Source organism: Aplidium turbinatum, chromosome 8 (assembly GCF_918807975.1).
Source record: "Aplidium turbinatum chromosome 8, kaAplTurb1.1, whole genome shotgun sequence".
NCBI lineage: Eukaryota > Metazoa > Chordata > Ascidiacea > Aplousobranchia > Polyclinidae > Aplidium > Aplidium turbinatum.
In genome coordinates, this window is record NC_137479.1 from 12585107 (window position 1) to 12606294 (window position 21188).

At 39.1% G+C, this 21188-nt stretch overlaps 1 protein-coding gene across 1 annotated transcript; it reads right to left on the reverse strand.

Moving 5' to 3' along the window:
* Positions 1 to 10: 10 nt before the first annotated feature.
* LOC145775832 (uncharacterized) lies at positions 11 to 18062 on the reverse strand. The gene is made up of 13 exons (XM_082587210.1): positions 17891 to 18062; positions 16707 to 16816; positions 16206 to 16372; positions 14596 to 14687; positions 14372 to 14474; positions 12669 to 12794; positions 12294 to 12535; positions 7040 to 11626; positions 6387 to 6742; positions 5109 to 5249; positions 2580 to 2708; positions 2064 to 2204; positions 11 to 1740 (listed from the first exon to the last, which is right to left on the reverse strand). Exons 1-13 carry the CDS (start codon positions 17979 to 17981, stop codon positions 1537 to 1539), a joined length of 6489 nt encoding a protein of 2162 aa, XP_082443336.1. The 5' UTR covers positions 17982 to 18062; the 3' UTR covers positions 11 to 1536.
* Positions 18063 to 21188: the final 3126 nt, after the last annotated feature.

Consider the following 21188-nt stretch of genomic DNA (forward strand, 5'->3'; position numbering starts at 1 on the left):
TAGAGATATTAAAGCCTTCATCAAACTCTCAGCAATTTTCTGGCTTATCTAGCCTCTGCGGAAGTTTACGAGTGTTGCATAGCAGCCTAGCAAAACAAGAGGACGATTTCACAGAATTGACTGTCAAGATATATTTAAAAGCTGCATGTGAATTGAATTTCAACTAAACAATTTTTACATTTAGGAAGTGTTCAAATTTCATGTGACGTCAACAAGAGGGGTTAGAATTGTTACATCACAAGAGGCTGAAGAAACTGGTGCCATATGATTTCAAACTTAGTGTCTTGATCCTTGGATTTCGAACAACGCGGCAGCTTACTTAATTTATAGTAGTAAAAGCCACAGCTGTCAGTAGAATGGCTTAAAAATCGCGTTCGGCACAGTTTCTCACCATGTTTCTCAAACAAGAGACCTCACCAGAGTGTCAATTTGATTTAAAAGCACAACTTTACTACAAGTTTATCAAAGAAAATCGCGCCAATAATTTTCATGGCATTGTTTCAACACTAACACGACGAGCACATTCAAGGATGAGAAATATGTACAGATTGACGGAATCTCCAAGAACATAATTGGAAGCAAGCTGTTGAAAACATGCCACGAGCCAAAATCGAGAAAATTAAAGGTTTTTTAAACCACACGAAGTGCCAACTTGATCAGTTTCAGCTAAAACTGGACACAAACTCTCTGCGTAACAAAGTTGGTCTTTTTACATGGATTCAACGTTCAATTACTGGTATTGTAAAACAACGTCCTCAGACTCAGACGTTCAATTATTGTAAGGACCAATAATGCTAGCATAAACATGACCATGAAAGTAGAAATGAAAGCTTGCTTGCTCCAGCGGAACGACAACATTTCATCTGCGTTTTTATGAATGAAATTACCAAGACATACAAGGCAATTTCTAAAGGAACAAAGATTGCCAGCATAACCTTCGAACAAAACATGGTCTACAGACTCAGATAATCGTGGTTTTCGCTCTCGTGGATGGAGGTCAGGCTTTCTTCACCTCGCCACGAACGATGCCCCATACAACTCTGTCATTAATGAGAGTTGCTTTCAGACAAATCTTGGGGGAGACAGAGGGTATTAAGACCCCCCCTGCTTATACTCACTATTAAGAATAGTTTCACGAAGAACTTCTGACCTTTTCAGTCTTAGAAATTAAATTATAATTTTACAATCAGAGATAGTAGCTTGATATAAGTGAATCTAAGTTGATAGGAAATATGACAACCAAAGTAACTCAATGCTTGGCCTGATCTAGAATTGACCCTATCTTGCCCGCAGTTGACACTGAGTTGATGTCAGGTACAAACGACAGAACAGAGTTTGAAAACATGATTTTTTTCAAGCAGAGGTTTTGTGCAAGTAGCCATGCCGGTTAATCGTTTCAGCTTCACAAAGTGTTTCAAATATCAACATGTCACCAGAGAAAATGTAACACCAGCTTCTTGCCTCCACTCTGCTCATTACTTTCCACCTCTACAGACGGCAAAAAAACATCTCCGGCATCCATGAGATCGTATATCTTTACATCATATACTTGGGTCTTGGTGGAGGAGGCGGCGGGGGTAGAGGAAGATCAGGGAGGGTAACTATCTGCCGTGGCTTCTTCTTGAGCAGGGATGGAGTTGCTTCAAAACTTGCTTCTTCAAAAGGAGAATCAGGACCGGTTAAAGGAGATTCATCGGGGCTCGGGGGACTGTCCAACATGTCCGAGCTAAAATCCACTTTCTGAAAAACCAGTTACAATTTTATAAAAGCAACGGAAACAGACCATATATCTGCCGTTTTGCTTTGCCCAGGAAATTGTTGGTAAATTTAGCAAATTTTAAGTTTGCATTTGCTGTAAAACACACTGCGTGTTTGTAAAAGTTGTAAATAAGTTACTGTGTTGAAATGGGAAGTCCGAGTTGCCCCGACTGACTACTAAACCTAAACTATCGCGTTACTCAACTTCAACAAATCAATCCCAGACAGCAAACGTCTACTCTACAGACGTTGACTCAATGTAAAAAGCGACTGATTTGCTGTCTGGAAACCTTCGCGTAACCAACCTGTTTTGTGCCTTTGTCCGCACTGGCTTTCATTTTCTCTTTTCCCTTCTCATTTTTTTGTTGATAACATTCAACGTATCTTCTGATGAGCCGTCGTATTTTCACTTCATTTACATCCATGTTTTTGTCTGTTTGACAAATCTGAAAGCAAGCGATAGATTGCAACAGATGGAACAAAACCAAAATTATAGAAGCTAAAGAATAGGTTTAGCAAACATTTCGGAAGCCAAAGAGTCTCATCCTCAACGCTGACTTACAAATTAGCACTTAAGTAAAAAGTAAATATTTTTGAAACCTTAGCCGAACTACGAGATTAACTTCTACATTCTGGGCTGTTTTTATTTATTTTTGTTACACCCGTAGCAGATTCATTATGAGCAACAAATCATACATCTCTGAGTGATGACGCAATTACAGCACAACCTCATTAATTGAATTCAAGTTCAAACTGAAGCTTGGTTTTCCAATTAAGAATAATTGTTACACTTGAATCTACTGAGAAAACCGAAGGCTTACTTTGTTCACCGCTCTCTTCATGATATCTTTGTACTGAGACTTGCTCACTTCCCGTCTCTCATAGTGAGGTTTAATGGCGAGCTTAGCAGCGGTGACTACTTTGTCCTGAAATTCTTTCCTCTGTTGTTCCTGGATATGGAAAAACAAGTCCAGTCTAGTTCATTTTGCTTAGTTGGCAAAAAAAATGGATGGAATAGTTCCCCGGCAATAAGACTTCAACAGTCGGAAACTTCACTGTCAAATCTCCGTGACCGGGCCGCGAATTTTTTTCCCACGAAATTTCTGTTACTTCGCATAGAGTTTGTATTATACCGTGCGAGTGCAAACATTTTTTGTTAGCGTGTTTAGTTCAGTGGTTTCATCTTGTGACTTATGTTCGTGAGGACTGAGGACAACGGTTCGACGCCCATCCAAGTCAATTTTTTTTCTTTAAATTAATTTTTGAGGTGCACCAAAGCTTTTCAAAAAAAGTAGGGTAAGGGTTAATTCTTAATCAATTTGGAAAATCTTACTTTTAGAGTGACCAGAATCAATTTCTTTTCTCAACTTTTTTAGACTTGACTAGACTAGGTGTGTCTCCAGGCTACGTTTTTTTTCAAGTTCAATGTGTAGATTTGCACCTGGAGGGCGAAAATTGGCTGCTGACTTTGAAAACCGCGCGAAAAAAATGAATCGGTTAAAACAGTTATAAGCGCCGCGCGGTAACCAGTAATGGCTACACTGAGAAAAACATGCGAATGAGACAGAAAGTTTGTGGGAAAAAAATTTCGCGACCGGGCCTGCGTCAGTGATTCAAAGCCTCTACATTCTACAAGTATGCGAAACTGCCAGGATTAACTTTTGCAAGAAGCTTTCCCAGTCCGAGGATAAAGATTCAATCAATCAAAACAATAATTCGCACAACAAGGATGGCAACGAAAAACCAAAAGGTGACCGAAGTCAGCTGCCACCCAAACAGCATGACAAACGTTCTACGAGAGAATTTTTCGTCTATAATGCGCAACCATTGAATTGATTTCACTGGCATTTGGCCAAGGATTTGTACCAACAAAACTGTATTATATACTACTTTAAAACGTCAGGTTGTGAGCCGTTCACTCGAACTTTTGGTACCTCATGTTTGACTAACTAGGTGGTTAGTGGTTAGCCTACTGATTCTATGCCAATCTATGGTGATTGGTGAGGTCCTATGACCATAGCTCTCGGGTGAATGAGTGTTCGTTTAAAAGAATAATTTTTACAAACCTGACGACAAAAAAGTTATTTTTTGCAAAAATGTTTTGGTTTTAAACCAGACCAAATGTTAAGTTGAACCCACGGGAAGTTAAAAAGATGTAAACTTGAGCCATTCAATCGATCTACAACATGAAAAACGTGAGCCTCTGGGTTAGAAGAGTTTGTTTTACTGGGGCTTCGGTGTCCTTCACAATGGCAGCAGTCACTTTCGAGCGTGGGATTTTGTATCTGTCATAATTTTTGTCATAAACTGTCCAGGGTAAATGTCCGAATAGTATTTAAAATTTAGCGGTAATTCAAACCTGCTGGCAGCAACATAGCTTACATTTCACAAAATTTCTATATTGTTATTCAAAAAGCAATATGGGATCATTTAATAAAAAATCACTTTGAAGAAGTAATAAAGCTTTCTACCCCTCAAGAATCAAGTTCATTTATTTTTTCGGTAGAATTCAGCATGAAAAAGGCACTGACTACTGACTAGCTAAAATTACAAATAGCGTAAGAATGGCTACCAAGACTATGAACAGTCAATCAAGCGATCTGTCATAATAAGAACAACTCACAACCAGATGTGTCTATCTCTAGTATAATGTAACCATCGAAAACCTAGTTCGAACTATTTTCTAGAGGTGAGCAGTAGCGAAGCTACTTTTTTTTCAACGTAGCGGTAGCGGAGAAGCGCTACATTTCTTCAGTCGCACTCCGCTACTTACCACTAGTGAAAAATGACTCGTTTTTGGAGATTTTTTACAGAAACAACGTGTGACAAAATCAAAACAGAAATCTTCTGACCCACTATTGTAGAAAACATTGATATCGACAAGAGTGATACCAACATCAGTCAAGAGAATAAATTTCAACTAGAACGTATTACAGCTACTTCGAAACAGCAGCGTAAACGAATGATGTCATTCGTTTTTAAGATCATGACGTCACACAGTGATTTCTGTATCAGTTTAAGCTAAGACAAAAGTAGCGGTAGCACGTGCTACTTTTATCGATTGATAGCGGGTAGTGCGCGCTACTTTAGTGGTAGCGAGCTACATTTAAAGTAGCGGATGCCCACCTATGCTATTTTCTATCCATGTAAACACACGATTCAAAGGCTTTGCATTTAAAATAAAACCAAAACAATCTCACCAGGTAAATGTGCAACTAACAGTCTGTAATTATTGAGCAGACACCCCGACACCAATGGTAACGCATGGACTCTCAGAGCAGGTTTAATAAATATTATTTATAGTAAATGGTCACATCACTGAAAGATATTTGAAAAAAAAATAAACGTACTATTTTTTTCTTGTCTCTGTTGTAAAGAGCAACCGCCGAACTTTCAATGCTGTCCATATTGACAGGAGACAGGCTATCAAGCTCTTTCACAAGGGTTGGCACTTCGGGAACTGCTTCTTTCTTCTTGTTGCCGCTCAGGATCTAGGAGCATAACCGTATTTAATTACCACAAATGACCCGAAAATGTTTAATTTGAAAGTGTTGGTCGACACTGACGTCATAACAAAAAAAGTGACAAAAAAACGTGAATGATTCCTTGTCAGCTTGTCCAATCAGACTAAAGTATTAAGTTTCGCGCCCAGCATCATTTCAAAATGATGCTCGTTAATTAACGATTATATGTTATTAATAACAAATAACAAAAAGCTTCGTTTTGTAACGAAATCGCTGCAAATTTATTTATCACTTTCAAAATGTTGCTATATGGGAAATATCAAAGTTGTGAGAAATAAAAAAAATGGTATTGAGGAACTTTTCCGGTTCAAGAAAATTGTTTCAGAAATCGAGTCCTGCAAGGAAGTCCGAAAGCACAGCCTGAGTGTTTCGATCAAATAGCCCAAAAATGTTGGGCGCAAAAGAGTTAATCTAGGCTTAGCCGAGTCTTAGATTTAACAAAAACAGGAATTACTAAATGCATGAGATACAAAACTCGCGGATCAGAGCCAAATGCCGGTACTTGAAATTTCCAGCCCAAATGCCACTTCAAAAGTTACATTCCTTTAACACAACGTTGGACCAGTCAAACTAATCAGCGACCTCATACCGACACCAATGCAATAAAAAAGAACTAATCAGCGACCTCATACCGACACCAATGCAATAAAAAAGAACTAATCAGCGACCTCATACCGACACCAATGCAATAAAAAAGACGATACAACCTTGTAAAATACTGCCACCTTGTGAGTGGTTTTACAAGTACTACAGAAGACCAAAGTGCTTGGTGAAAAGTTAAACTTAAGTTTTTGATGCATGCAAATTCCACCAAGACTACAGTGATTTCGTAAAAGTGTCCTTTTTCATCAAAAAGTAACGTAAATAGGAAACAGTAAACCTAACTGCCTAACTTGTAGAACTTTGTTACTCTCCCAAAAACCTTAACAGCCTGTTTCACTTTTGGTGGAATCTTTAGACAGTTTTTATTCAAATAGAATAACAATTCCATGCGGTAGGTAGATTCTATTTGAACAGGTACCTTTTGAAGGTCTCACTAAAATAGAAACAGGCTGTTAAGGTTTTTAGGAGAGGGGCAATTCTATATATGCGGTCATTTGTTACCTGGCCGAGTTGAAGATGTTTGGACAACTCGGCAATGCTCATGATCGCATCCTTCGCATCTTGCTGAGGTTTCAATCCAACGATATTAAGGATCTGAGTCGGATTTAATACATTCTCTGCTTCCTTATCTTTTAAATCATTATTCTCTTCTTTGGTGGATGTTCTTTCATCTTGCACACTAGGGCCTTTTGGTAAGCTTAACAGCTTCGTGAACAACGACATAGCAGTGCTGGATGCCACGTCGATGCTGCTTTCTTGTGTCTTTGGAGGAGGAGGTGGTGGTGGTGGAACAGCATCATCTTTCTTTGCTGGAGAATGAGGAGACATCGGACAAGATGGGGAATACAAGTCAGAAGCTGAACAGTTAATAAACCATCAATGTTATGAATCTAATTTCGATGATAGCAAAGTATCAAAACAGGTGATTCAATGATAATTTACAACTTATCTATGTAATATATCAATGATAAAGTTTTACTACGGTTTCAAATCTAAGTCATCACTTCAAAAAAAAAAAACCCTATTGAATAAAAACAAACAACATTGTTACAAACAACATTGTTACAAGGTTGATTTCGAAAGTTACCTGAGAAAATGTACTCATGATACAACGAGCCATACAAGTGTAAAAAAATTATTCAGTGACATCTCACCAGGTTTTTCTTCAGATTTTGTTTCATTTTGCGCAGAGGAAGTCATTGGCAATTCGATGTGATTGGTTTCGCCATCACTTACAGAGGGGGGTACAGTCGCAGCAGTTTGTGATGAAGGGTGATCAACAGTTGGAATCTCAATTAAAGCAGGCCTGGTGGTATTGAACAAACCCGACAACGCATTGGAAGGTAAGTCATGATCATGATGATGATGACTCATCTCTTCGTGATAGTCGTGCGTCGTATCATCTTGTACTCGACAAATCGTGCTCACAGTTGCAATGCCGCTGATTGTAGCAATCGGCTGGGGTGAAAATGTGGCTGGTATCTCTTGCACAGGGGTAACAATTGGAGCGGGAAATGACGGCTGAGCTGGTGGGATGGGTTTGAATTTACTCATGGTTTCCTTTTTAGGGGATGGAGATCTTTTCGGAGATTTTGCAGTACAGTTTGACCGACGGCTCTGTCGGTACCTCTTTTCCGGAGAGGGAGATCGGCGGCGTCGATTCGGAGATCTGCTTCTTCGTCTATCAGAGTAAGGTCTTCTACGATCGCGACTACGTGATCTTTTTCTTCGTGGTGAATATGTTCGTTTTCTGGAGGGACTGCGAGAGGAGGATCTACGATATCGTTTACGCTTGCGATCACGGGATCTGGATCGTGACCGACGATGTTTGTACGATTTCCTTGATGATGATTTTACGTCATTTCTAGATTTAGGTGATGAAAGAGAGGAGTAGGAGCGATGTTGTGTTGAGTCCAATTTATCGTCAGATTTGGAAAAGCCATCTTTTTTTATTTCTGCATCATATTTTGACTTGCTTTCACTTATATCTTGATTGTTATCGGAGGTACTGGATTGTTGTTGATATTCAAAGTCTTCATATTGTGGGACTAAAGAAGGTTGTTGTTTGTGACCATCTGAACTTTCAAAATGACCTTGATCGGAAGTAGGAGGAAGTTCTGGAAGGTTTTCATCAGATGATTTCGATTTAAAAGCATCATCATGTGCCACATCAACATCCTTTGGAGAAGTGTCTCTTGGTTCCAGTTCTTCAATTTTTTCCTGTTCTGCTTCTTTGCAAGCAGCATCAACAGTATCCACAGTTTCAGTGAATAAACCTTGATCCGGCAAAACGTCATCACAACGTACAGACACTTCCGAGGGAAAGTCAGCAGATGGGACAAGAATTTGATTGCCAGTGTCATTTTCAACTAAACTATCACACTTTTGAAAAGGATTCTGTTCTATAAGAGTTTCTAAGCTTTCATCAATTTGTTTTTCAGATGGAGAAATTTCCAGTGAAGTTTCAGGAGATGACAAGTGATCAGGTTTATGCTGCAACTTGGTTCCTTCTGCTTTAACAGCCCCTTCCAGTAACGTATCTACATCTTCTGTTGGGTTACGAAAAGAAAGAGGCGAATTGCCTTGATTGCCAGATTCTGAATGGACAGAACTTGAAGGAAAAAGAGGTGACTGGATTTTGTCATTGTTTGGGTCATCAGATAAGGAATAGCTGCTATGACCCTCACCATCGGATTTCATCACGACATCCGACGGAGACTTGGTTTCTTGTTGTAACGGAAAATCAACATCATGATCTGACGGGACTGCTGCATGAGTTTCTTTACTGAAATCAGCATCACCAAGATCATGAGGTGATTTTGATGATGCATGAGAGCTAAGATCATGAAATGATTTTGATGAAGCATGAGAGCCTAGATCATGAGGTGATTTTGATGAAGCATGAGAGCTAAGATCATGAAATAATTTTGATGAAGCATGAGAGCCTAGATCATAAGGTGATCTTGAAGAAACAGAAAAGCCATGATCATGAGGTGATTTTGATGAACCATAAGAGCCAAAATTATGTACATAAGATTGAGCGCTTGGTCGAGCAGCATCTAGTAGCAAGTTGTCGTCATTATCATATTTTTGAAAACAGGGACTACCAAGTGTTCTATGACTATCAATTAAATCGGGTTCTCTTTCTGAATCACTCAGTGTTGATTTATTTATTTCTAAACTTTGTGGAGTAGCACCATCGGACGAACTTGAATTTTCTCTCAAACGGACCCTTGATTTTTTCTGATCTTTGGTACTTTTTGGTAGCTGCATTTCATAATTTTCTTTTTTAAAATCACTTTTTTTCTTCTTGACTTCTTTTTCCTTAGAATCACTACATTTGTAACTTTCTTTGTGTTCCTGCACCGGGGCTTCTTTCCTTTTTTTCTTCTTTTTCTTTTTCACATCAACATCAAAAACGAGATTACTAACACTAGTCCGCTGGTCACTGCTTGGAGAACTTTCATCCAGCTTGTGTTTTTTAGAACGTTTGTGCTTCTTAATGTCTTCATGGCAATCAATGTCATCTTCCGAGCTTGAAGAAACACGTTCCCGTTTCTTGTGTTTTTTAGATCTGTAATTTTCACTATCAAAATCTTCTTTATTTTTCGATTTTTTGGCTTTGGCATGCTTTTTGCTGGATTTTGATGGAAAATCATCCTCCGCAACGAAGATATCAGTACTGTGTCTCTTTGGTGTAGCATTTCCTCGTTTTTTATGCTTTTTAGATTTTCGTTCACCTTCTGTATCACTGATTTCTTCAAACTTATCAGACTTTCTACGTTTTTTATTTAACTTAGATTTTGACAATTCGGTTTCGTCATCACTTGATGATTTAGCGGATTGCTTTTTATGTTTTTTCTTTTTTTTGTAAACTTCTTCATATTCAGGTGGAGATTCAATTATTTCTTTGTGCTTCTTTTTCTTTTTAATAGATTTTTGTTTTGAGTCACTGTCGTAGTCTACAAGCGGCATGTGAACAGTTCGAGTATCTTCTGCGAGAACTATGTCAATGTCATCGTGTATTTCCTCAGGTGATTTCAAGTTTGAGATATGAGGAGGAACCTGAACATAAAACTCGTCTTTGTGCTTTTTTTCTTTATCTACATCGTGTACGGAACGATATTCTTCTTCATTGTCTCGTTTTTCTTCCCTTTTGTCAGTGCGTTTTTCCGTTTTTTTAACCGATTCCTTTGGTGAACGCGATCGCTTTTCTCTGCTTTTAGAACCCCATTTTCTAGAGGCTTCCGAAGTTCTTTTTTTTGATGTACTTCTTGAACGCTTACGAGATTTAAGACGATCTTTTGACCTGCTTCTTCTTGATTTATGACGATGTTCACTACGATCATTCTTCTTTGACTGGCTTGGTGGCGTCTTTGATTTCTTGCGACGTGGAGTTTTTGACCGATGCCTTCTTGAAGAACGACGTCGATGTTGTGAATGTGACCTTGATCGGTCTCTTTTTCGAGACGATGGTTTGTGAGATGACCGGTTAGGTGAAGCCGGTGACTTTTTTCTAGATCTTGACCTCGATCTCAAACTCCGACGTTTGGGTGATTTAGAATAAGATTTATGTTTGTGATCTGTCTTTCCTGAGTCTTTTTCTGCTTTCTTTGACGCACTACTTTCATGTACTGGACGAATTTCCAATCCAAACTCTTCTTCTGAAAACCCATCATCCTTTGGTTTAGTATTCAAGGTAGCATCACGTTTTTTTCTGTGGGATTTAGAAGCCACGTTCAAATCAGAAGATTCAACTTCATCATTATTATGGTTAACACTTTTTTCAGGCGTAGCGTGTGGGGTAATCAAGGTATTTTCAATGCAAGGTTCTTTACTATCGACCACCACTGCGTCACATTTGTTAGCGTCATCAGAAAACTGATGAGAACCTTTTTCTTCAGACGAAGTCAACTGACGTTTGAGACAAACAGTTTCCGAATTGCCTTCGAATAAAGTTTCTGTATCAAGATTTGGAAGCTTCACTTTACTTGACTCGAGCGATGATAAAAGATGAGATATTGTTGGTTTGGTCAATGAAGGCTTAGGCACCTTAGCAGCAGCTTGAGCTTTTTCTAACTCTTCTTCGGCAAACATGTCTAGATCTTTACCAATGTCAAGTTCAACTGGTTTGGTTGACTGAATTTCCCTTCTTATTTTTCCCGTTGTACCCTTTTTTCTCGACTCTATGGCTTCTTCAAATTGACTGTCCAGCATTTGATCAATATCAAGGTCACTTATTGGATCTGGTGAAGACGGATCGGGAACAAGAGGCTTCCCTTTTGAAGAAAGGTTGTCATCAAGAGGGAAAGTAGGGGGATCTGTCACATCCTTTTCATCGTCTGAAATAATCGGCTCAAATGGATTATATGCATCAGCGTCATCATCTTTAGCAGAATCGTCTCTTGATATCTGAGGCTGGATTGGCGTTTCCTTTGCATCAGGAGGTTTCAAGCTTTCTTCTTCGCTCTTCGGCAAGTTTAAAACCGGACGAATCAAAATCCGTTGTCTTTTCAGAGACAGGTTGTTCGAAGATTTCTTGTCCGATCTGGATCCTGCTTTGGGATTAATTTTTTCAAAATGTTCTTGCTGCGCAATGTCGAAATGCTGGTTGGATTTATCACCAGAAGAGCCTCCTTGGCCTTGACTGGATGTAGAAGAATAATTAGACGAATGTCTTGCAGATCTCTTTTGTTCAGAGGTTTCATTTGAAGCAGATTGTTGCTTCCCAGTTGTTGAGACTAAAAACAAAAATGCAACTTTTTAAATACAGTATACTGTATCATGTACGATGCAATAAATAGTGTAAAAAGGCGTAAAAAGCCAAAATAAGGGGAGCAGCTAACTCGAAGACTATATGTCACTCTGCTGCTTCCTGTCGTCTGTTGTATCGCATCTGTGATCGCAGTGTTACGTATGTTATCGCAATGGGCGCAAATAAAAACATTATTATTATTATTATTGAATTATTATTCACTTTTTTTCAATCAGGTTTAGGACAAAACCACGTTTTATACATTCTTGCGTTGAGACTAGGGTAGTTAAAGATAGTTCGTTTAAAGGTATAAGAACAACAGAAGGCCAATTTCTTGTCCATTCACAAACATGGAGCAGATCGCCTTGTGAGTGCAATGTATGTGTTTTGGCTAGTCTTTTGAGCGGTTAGATGTTCTTACAACAAAGCCAAGCAACCGATCCTGTGCAATATATTATTACACAGAGCTATGAAAACATTAAAAAACACTGTATGTTGATTGAATGATTATGGGAATGTTTATCCTACGACTAATAAAATGGCTTCTACAACAGCACACCCATGACAGCTTCACACGGACTTTACAGGTTGCAGGGCGTGTCATAAGTGCTGTAGCAATTGAAATGTGGCTATATTCAGAAACTAAACTTTACCATGTTGGCTTTGTGGTGAAGTGACAGCAAAGCTTTGTACCAAAGGCATTTTCCGCTTTTTGGAAAAAGTCTTTTCATCAACATTAGATTGTTGAGAAGTAGCGACAAAGCTGGCTCTGCAACCGTTCAAACTTTTGAAGATTCTCGATTGCACAACCATGGAATCAAGCAAAATATCCCGATTGGATGTCATTGATGAGTTATCATCGGAAATAGAAAATGTAGGGGAGTTAGAGAGTTCTCTGAAAATAACCGAATATAACAGGTTAAATAAAACGCAAAACTTTGAACTCAATTCCACCTAAATAGACATTTTCCCGACTTATCGGATACATCAGAGCACTTTTAATGAGTACAATACTTTGAATTTCTCACCTTGAAAACCGGCTTCCACATGACACCAATGATGGAAGAGGAACGTTGTATCTGACCAATGTCTGGGATAACATTCGGCGTTTTCGAGCATCCAAATAACTTGCATTCCTGACCAATTCAATGTCTCTGTGCGGTAATACATACATTATTTTACTATAGAAGTTTTTTAAAGTTTATCTCAAATACCGCATCTTTTTTTTTTTCTTGGCCAATCAACACAATACAAGGATCAGTGATCACAGTTACAAAGCAGCTGCAAACAAGAGCTAACTGATGACGCAGTCAAGAAACTGCGAAAACTAGCAATATCACATCCCCATCATTCATGAGTCTAATTCGATCTAAACTCTGGAGATCGAAATAAGTCATCACCTTGCTAAAGGGTAGAAAACACAAAGAAAACTTTGTTTGCAAGGCAAGAATCGGCCATCCCCATTAGTGCCAAACCGAATTTGGATGATGATTATGTAGGGTTGTAAAGGGGTGGAAAGTTTCCGGGAATTTTGGAAACTTTCCTGGAAACTTTCCGGAAATTTTGAAGGACCCGGGAATATTGGGAATTTTCGTTTGGCATTTATTATGTTTAAAACATTTATTTCATCAATTAGAAAAAATATCAAAAACCTATCTTAAGCATTACTTATTTTCTTTAATTATTATAAACACTAATTTGGTGTTAATTAAGAATGAGGCTTATGCACACACTTTTTCAATATTTAAAAAAATAATGATCATATTTGGGAACACTCACACCAAGGTCCGCAATAGGCTCGCAAATGAAAGGGTTTAAAAACTAGTATCAGTCAGGTCAAACTTGGCATTGTTTGAGCCCTGTGAAGACAAGTCAACTCAAATTGAAGTTGAGTCTAAAGTCGATGACGCTGCCAGAACAGTCATTAGTACATCATCTGAAGAAGCCGAGCAGGAGGAGATGCTAACCGGCAGCAACTAGAACAACGACTTTGTAACTGACTGAGTATTGTTTTTCTTTGTAAAAAACAGATTGGTGATGATTCATTTTCGGAGTTATTAAACTAAAACGTGTTTGTACTGTATGTTCTTAAGTATTTTAGTTAGGCTATACATAGTACTTTTATTCTAAACAGTACCGTATAAGGCCATTTTCAACATCAAATTAAGATTGTTTTGAAAGTTTCCGAAAATTCCTGAATATTCCCCAAAATTCCCAGGGAAAGTTTCGGCTCTGAAAATTCCCGGGAATTTTGCAACCCTATGATGATGATGATGTTCGCCCTTCGTTTCCAAAGATGGCCAATGAGACTGAGATCAAGTTTCTTTTTTCTTTTTTTAGTGTTGACTTTGGTCAGTGTAGGCTACATGAGTGCGGAGATGGCTGATGAGGCCTATCTGTGCGGTGAAACTTCTGCTGCAGGATGGACATTGGAAGGATGGTTGGCTAGGGTTACTGTTATGATTATGTTACCAAATGTACATTTTATAGTAAATTTGACCAAGTATGTTGCGCAATTCAGCTCTCATATCCAATGTATGGGTCATTCTATAAGAGATTGCCACCATTGATCGCTCAGCAAATTGAACTTATATTTTGGTTCCATAGAAACAAAGTTCGATTTTTATAATTTCAATTCGATAAAGCAAATTATAGAATATATAATAGTGTTTTCAAGAGCTAAGATACAAACAAACTTGATACACAAATACACAATATAAATCTTTCAAACCTAGCAAAGTTCTGTTCCAGTTCATCAACAACAACAGAAAGAAGATGAGGATTAAGGTTTGCTAATTTAGATTGGGATGGAACTCCTGTCTTTGAGGAACAACCTACAAACGTGAAGTGAAATCTTAAATGTGAAAACAATCGTTGAGGCATCAGTGCTTTGATATAATATAGTTGATGAATACAATGAATAAAACAATAGAGATCCACGATCTATCAACTTACTGTTTTTCCCTCTTGGAATACAGTGATTTTTCTGAATGTTCCTTTCCAAAGGATCGCGATAAAGTTTTAACTTTAAGCAACAGCAGCGAGATCTGAAATTGCAAACATACCAATTTGTAAAACAAAAGAATTGTGTATTGTGTAAGTAGGTGAAGATTCACCTTGCTGATAATTTAAAAAAATTTTCAGCTGCCAAGCAGTGACTGTTGGGTGATTTAGACGGAATGGCCCGTTTCGGTGAGTACGATCCCTATTTAGTGATTTTTTCAATTTTTCTAAAATTATTGGGTACCATAGCCTAATTATCATTGCCGTTTTAGGGTTAGGCAGGCCTCGAAATTTGTACTTTTTTCCGGCGGTCAAGCATGTCCTACCGGACTGGCCCTTTCAGCGGACATTTAATATCTCAACCGGACATATTTTTTGCATGTAGATTTTGCACAAAATCACGCTACAGTATTGTGTAGTCGTGTTTGTAGAAGATTTTCTACAACAGAATAACTCTGCAATGGTTCATGGCTTAATTAACCGACCCTGAAGTATAATGGAGCAGATTGCTTGCAAATAAATCAGTGCGTCAATGACAGTCGTGTAATGACGCAATAAACACAATTGAAAACAACAATCCAAATTTCCTAATTACAAAAGCAACTACGATCACTTATTCCGTGGTTTTCGCGTTGTAAAATCGTTGTGCCAAGCGATTATTGCCGGCGCTGGGTCGTAAATCTCCAGCTCAGGACCGTCCAGACAAATGCGCATTGGTGACTCAATAGTGTTAGCCCTCAATATTGTTAGTGTTAACTAACTAACACAATAGTGTTAGTCTAACACCCTCCCTTCTGTGCAGAAATTCTAATTCTATCAGTATCAGCGTGAATAAGGTCGCCACATTCGCCTAAGCACGTGTGGAACCCAGCTGAGACTTGCTTCTCTGTGACGTTTCTTTTTAACAAACGATCAATGCAACGCAATAATCCTCATTGTTAAAATTAGAATACATATCCTGCCGAAAAGTTCAGACAACTGTATTTCAAGGCAACATTGCAAGGCGTTAAAATGATGTAAAAATGGCTACTTTTGCCATCAGCTCGTTAACCACACCATTCTAATGTGATCTTGATCTTTAAAGCAATTGCCTGTACTACTGTATTATTGCTTCAGCTCCGTATTTGTTCGCGTTAAACAAACAATTGTAACAATTCAAATTTAAAATATATTTTTGCTGCATTAGCTCTATTTTTGTCAAGAATTTTGCGGCGGTCATTTATGACCGACCAATGAGTCGGCTTCGGCAGACATTCGAGGTCATTCCGGAGGTCATGTCCGCCATGACCGCCGGAATTTCGAGGCCTGGTTAGGGTTAGGAACTCACCGAATCGCACTCACCGAATAGTAGCAAACCTGATTTAGACGTAGTGTCTTTACTTTGCAAGGAAGTTGCAAATTGGTTGATAAAATCGGATATTCCATTTAGTAACAAAAAACAGTAACTTTTACTTTTAAGTGATTATTACATGAAGTACATTTAGTATCAGTAAATCTGCAGCAGCAAAGTAGCAGGCATCATGCAGTATTTTTCCATTCAGCTCATTTAATTTGTTTCATACCTTGAGCCATGACTGATACCACAAAATTTGCAGCAGTTTTCAACCTTCTCGTCATTTTGGAAAGCATTTTCTTGCATACGAAGCTCATATACAAACGTGCCACCACAGCATTCATACACTTGAATGCTTTGAAATGCAATTCGATCCACTGGGCAAGAGTGAGCACTCTGAAACAATATTGTTCATTTGAGACTGACACAGAATGACTTTATCAGCAAAATCTAAACGCATATAATACCACAACACTAAAATCTTGTTAAAGTTATCTAATACAAAATAAATTATTGCCTAAGAAATGTTTTTCTCATGATAAGCCTGTTCTTTAAGACAAAATGTATACGGTGCAATTAGAAGCGGTCTATATATATATACATCTTTACGTAACAAAAGTACATAATTTTGGGGTGATAATTTGCATTAAAATACAAAACACATTACACAATTACTTAACACCGAGAAACGATGAATTTTTTCTACGGTAATACAATTATAATATGCTACCTTGCTCCACTCCACTAAGCACTCCAAACAAAATGCATGTTGGCATGAGTTTGGTAATCCAATTTGCTGCTCATGGAAGGAAGAAAGACAGATCGGGCAGACTACCATGTCTACAATAATAAAATGCACAGTGATAAATTTTGTTGTTGTTGAACTTGAAATGACAACAAGATATAAGTTTAATATACCAGTACAAATAAACCGTCATCAATAGCAGAAAACAAAGCAAATTTTTAACATTCATCGACGATTCAACGTATAGAAAAATTGCAGTGTGCAGCGGCAGGCCATATCCACCAAGTTTCACTGTTTGATGCAGCTTGTTGAACAATTCTAATAGCAACTAAGCAAGATACAGAAACACAGGCAGAGACAGCTGGAAGATTAGCAGAAAACGTGTTTTTATGCAGATCAGGCCAATCCGGATGGAACTGCTTTGTGATGCCATAATGCATATCAGTCTTGACAGCATGTTGGATACTGAGCAGTGAGCACGTTTGCAAACATAAATTAAATGTTCTATTTCTAAATGCCTTACTTTTGGACTTGAAAAAGGCATACTAGGATTTTAGAAGGTTTTTGTAGATGGATTTCTATGGATGTGGTGGAAGAACAAGTTTAAAAATAACCAACAACCTTCAAAGTTTTTAAAAATTAACTGAGCTATCATTCGCCCCGATAGCTCAGTTGGTTAAGTTCCCGACTTTATGAATCAAGGAACTTAAGTTCAAGTGGCAATGGTTCGACTCCCAGGGTGTGTGCTTGAGCAATGCACCTCAAAGATTGCTCTCTATTCAACAACACCCAGTGAATGAGATAACTCTCGGTACCGGTAACCGTATCTTGTATCGGGGATTCAAATCTTCTGCAACTGCAAGTATGCAAAACTGCCAATTAAGCTATCAAATAAGCTAGAACTTTCTCAGTCTGATGATAAAGATTCCCATAATCAAAAAGACCTTCAACAGTTTCACAATGCTTTAGTATATGTATCATTATTCAGAAATAAAAGATAATTTACATAAAAGATAATTCACTAAAGCTACAGGTCTAAATTTAAAAAAAAATGTTAAAAAGTGAACAAGATCGAATAAGTAAGAGCAATTCCTAATCTATACAGATTTAAAAGCTAATTGTAAAGTGCTGATATTTGAAAGATTTTTACTTTTCAAAAAAATTATCACCTTGGTTTTCATTTGATTTGTGTTTCATATTAACTGAACAATCATTGTTGTCTTCCTGTTCATCTGTGGAATTTTCCAAATTATTCTTCATTACAAACCTCTCTAAAAGCGAACGTGTTGTTGTGCAGTAAAATCAATGTCACATAACTAATCTCAGCACATGGCACATGTAAGATTATAAGATATGCTCCTGCCAATATTAATATTATACTGTATAAATCAAATATAGTTATTACTATCTGAATTCAGATAGTAATAACTATATTTGATTTAACTATATTTGATTTAATTTGCTCTGCTTGCTTTTTTGCTTAGCATTGAGCACTTTTTTGTAGTATTGATAGTTTTCATTGTTTTATTAACTGTATATATAGTAAAAATTTTGAAATAAAAAGCTGCCGCAGTAAAATTGCTAAATATTGTAGAATAAACCAACTGCCTATAACTCAATAAGCTGTAGAGACTACTTTGGTACACAAAACTATATATAAATTGCAAAAATGTTACAAAGGTGTAATCTGTATGGTATGCTTTGTTTTTCTCCGGCTCACACCTTAGATAATATGATGACTAGGGTGTTTCATTTGCTCCCTTTATTTGAATTTTGATCTGTCCCTAAGTTAATTCTGTTCCATTTGGGAAAAAAATAACCTGGAAATAATTTTTAATTTCATGGCCCCCCGTTTACCCCCCCCACCACGACTCCGAAATTTCTGCCTACTCCAATCGCCATAACTCAAAAACCACTTTAGATAGACATGGGTTGTTGGGTATCAAAGTTATTGCCATACCCCACTTTAATTCAAAAATGCTGTCAAAATAATAATCTGAGCAAAAAAATTTTTTTTTTCATTTTTGCACAACATAAGAAAAGCATTGTGAAGAAAGGGGCGTTCTTCCCGGCTATCAGCACAAGGCTGAGCACTCACTAGTACAGCGAGCAACTGCGATTCGCCAACCATAACGGTGTAGCTTCCACGCTAGCCATTCAGACTTTCCAATCAACAATATGTTTCTCGGCAGCCGATTTGTAGCAAGAATTGACAGCGATAGACACGTGTTTCGCCCATGAGGCTGGGCTCATCAGTATCGCACCGTATTCTGCCGCAAATTTATTCGACCACCGCTTTACCAGTCAGTTTAACTCTTATCTTTGTGGAAACAAAGAAAGAGCCAACAAAACCAGCAGGCGCCAGGGCAGAGGACATTGTGAAGAAAGGGGCGTTCTTCCCGGCTATCAGCACAAGGCTGAGCACTCACTAGTACAGCGAGCAACTGCGATTCGCCAACCATAACGGTGTAGCTTCCACGCTAGCCATTCAGACTTTCCAATCAACAATATGTTTCTCGGCAGCCGATTTGTAGCAAGAATTGACAGCGATAGACACGTGTTTCGCCCATGAGGCTGGGCTCATCAGTATCGCACCGTATTCTGCCGCAAATTTATTCGACCACCGCTTTACCAGTCAGTTTAACTCTTATCTTTGTGGAAACAAAGAAAGAGCCAACAAAACCAGCAGGCGCCAGGGCAGAGGACATTGTGAAGAAAGGGGCGTTCTTCCCGGCTATCAGCACAAGGCTGAGCACTCACTAGTACAGCGAGCAACTGCGATTCGCCAACCATAACGGTGTAGCTTCCACGCTAGCCATTCAGACTTTCCAATCAACAATATGTTTCTCGGCAGCCGATTTGTAGCAAGAATTGACAGCGATAGACACGTGTTTCGCCCATGAGGCTGGGCTCATCAGTATCGCACCGTATTCTGCCGCAAATTTATTCGACCACCGCTTTACCAGTCAGTTTAACTCTTATCTTTGTGGAAACAAAGAAAGAGCCAACAAAACCAGCAGGCGCCAGGGCAGAGGACATTGTGAAGAAAGGGGCGTTCTTCCCGGCTATCAGCACAAGGCTGAGCACTCACTAGTACAGCGAGCAACTGCGATTCGCCAACCATAACGGTGTAGCTTCCACGCTAGCCATTCAGACTTTCCAATCAACAATATGTTTCTCGGCAGCCGATTTGTAGCAAGAATTGACAGCGATAGACACGTGTTTCGCCCATGAGGCTGGGCTCATCAGTATCGCACCGTATTCTGCCGCAAATTTATTCGACCACCGCTTTACCAGTCAGTTTAACTCACACGTGTCTATCGCTGTCAATTCTTGCTACAAATCGGCTGCCGAGAAACATATTGTTGATTGGAAAGTCTGAATGGCTAGCGTGGAAGCTACACCGTTATGGTTGGCGAATCGCAGTTGCTCGCTGTACTAGTGAGTGCTCAGCCTTGTGCTGATAGCCGGGAAGAACGCCCCTTTCTTCACAATGTCCTCTGCCCTGGCGCCTGCTGGTTTTGTTGGCTCTTTCTTTGTTTCCACAAAGATAAGAGTTAAACTGACTGGTAAAGCGGTGGTCGAATAAATTTGCGGCAGAATACGGTGCGATACTGATGAGCCCAGCCTCATGGGCGAAACACGTGTCTATCGCTGTCAATTCTTGCTACAAATCGGCTGCCGAGAAACATATTGTTGATTGGAAAGTCTGAATGGCTAGCGTGGAAGCTACACCGTTATGGTTGGCGAATCGCAGTTGCTCGCTGTACTAGTGAGTGCTCAGCCTTGTGCTGATAGCCGGGAAGAACGCCCCTTTCTTCACAATGTCCTCTGCCCTGGCGCCTGCTGGTTTTGTTGGCTCTTTCTTTGTTTCCACAAAGATAAGAGTTAAACTGACTGGTAAAGCGGTGGTCGAATAAATTTGCGGCAGAATACGGTGCGATACTGATGAGCCCAGCCTCATGGGCGAAACACGTGTCTATCGCTGTCAATTCTTGCTACAAATCGGCTGCCGAGAAACATATTGTTGATTGGAAAGTCTGAATGGCTAGCGTGGAAGCTACACCGTTATGGTTGGCGAATCGCAGTTGCTCGCTGTACTAGTGAGTGCTCAGCCTTGTGCTGATAGCCGGGAAGAACGCCCCTTTCTTCACAATGTCCTCTGCCCTGGCGCCTGCTGGTTTTGTTGGCTCTTTCTTTGTTTCCACAAAGATAAGAGTTAAACTGACTGGTAAAGCGGTGGTCGAATAAATTTGCGGCAGAATACGGTGCGATACTGATGAGCCCAGCCTCATGGGCGAAACACGTGTCTATCGCTGTCAATTCTTGCTACAAATCGGCTGCCGAGAAACATATTGTTGATTGGAAAGTCTGAATGGCTAGCGTGGAAGCTACACCGTTATGGTTGGCGAATCGCAGTTGCTCGCTGTACTAGTGAGTGCTCAGCCTTGTGCTGATAGCCGGGAA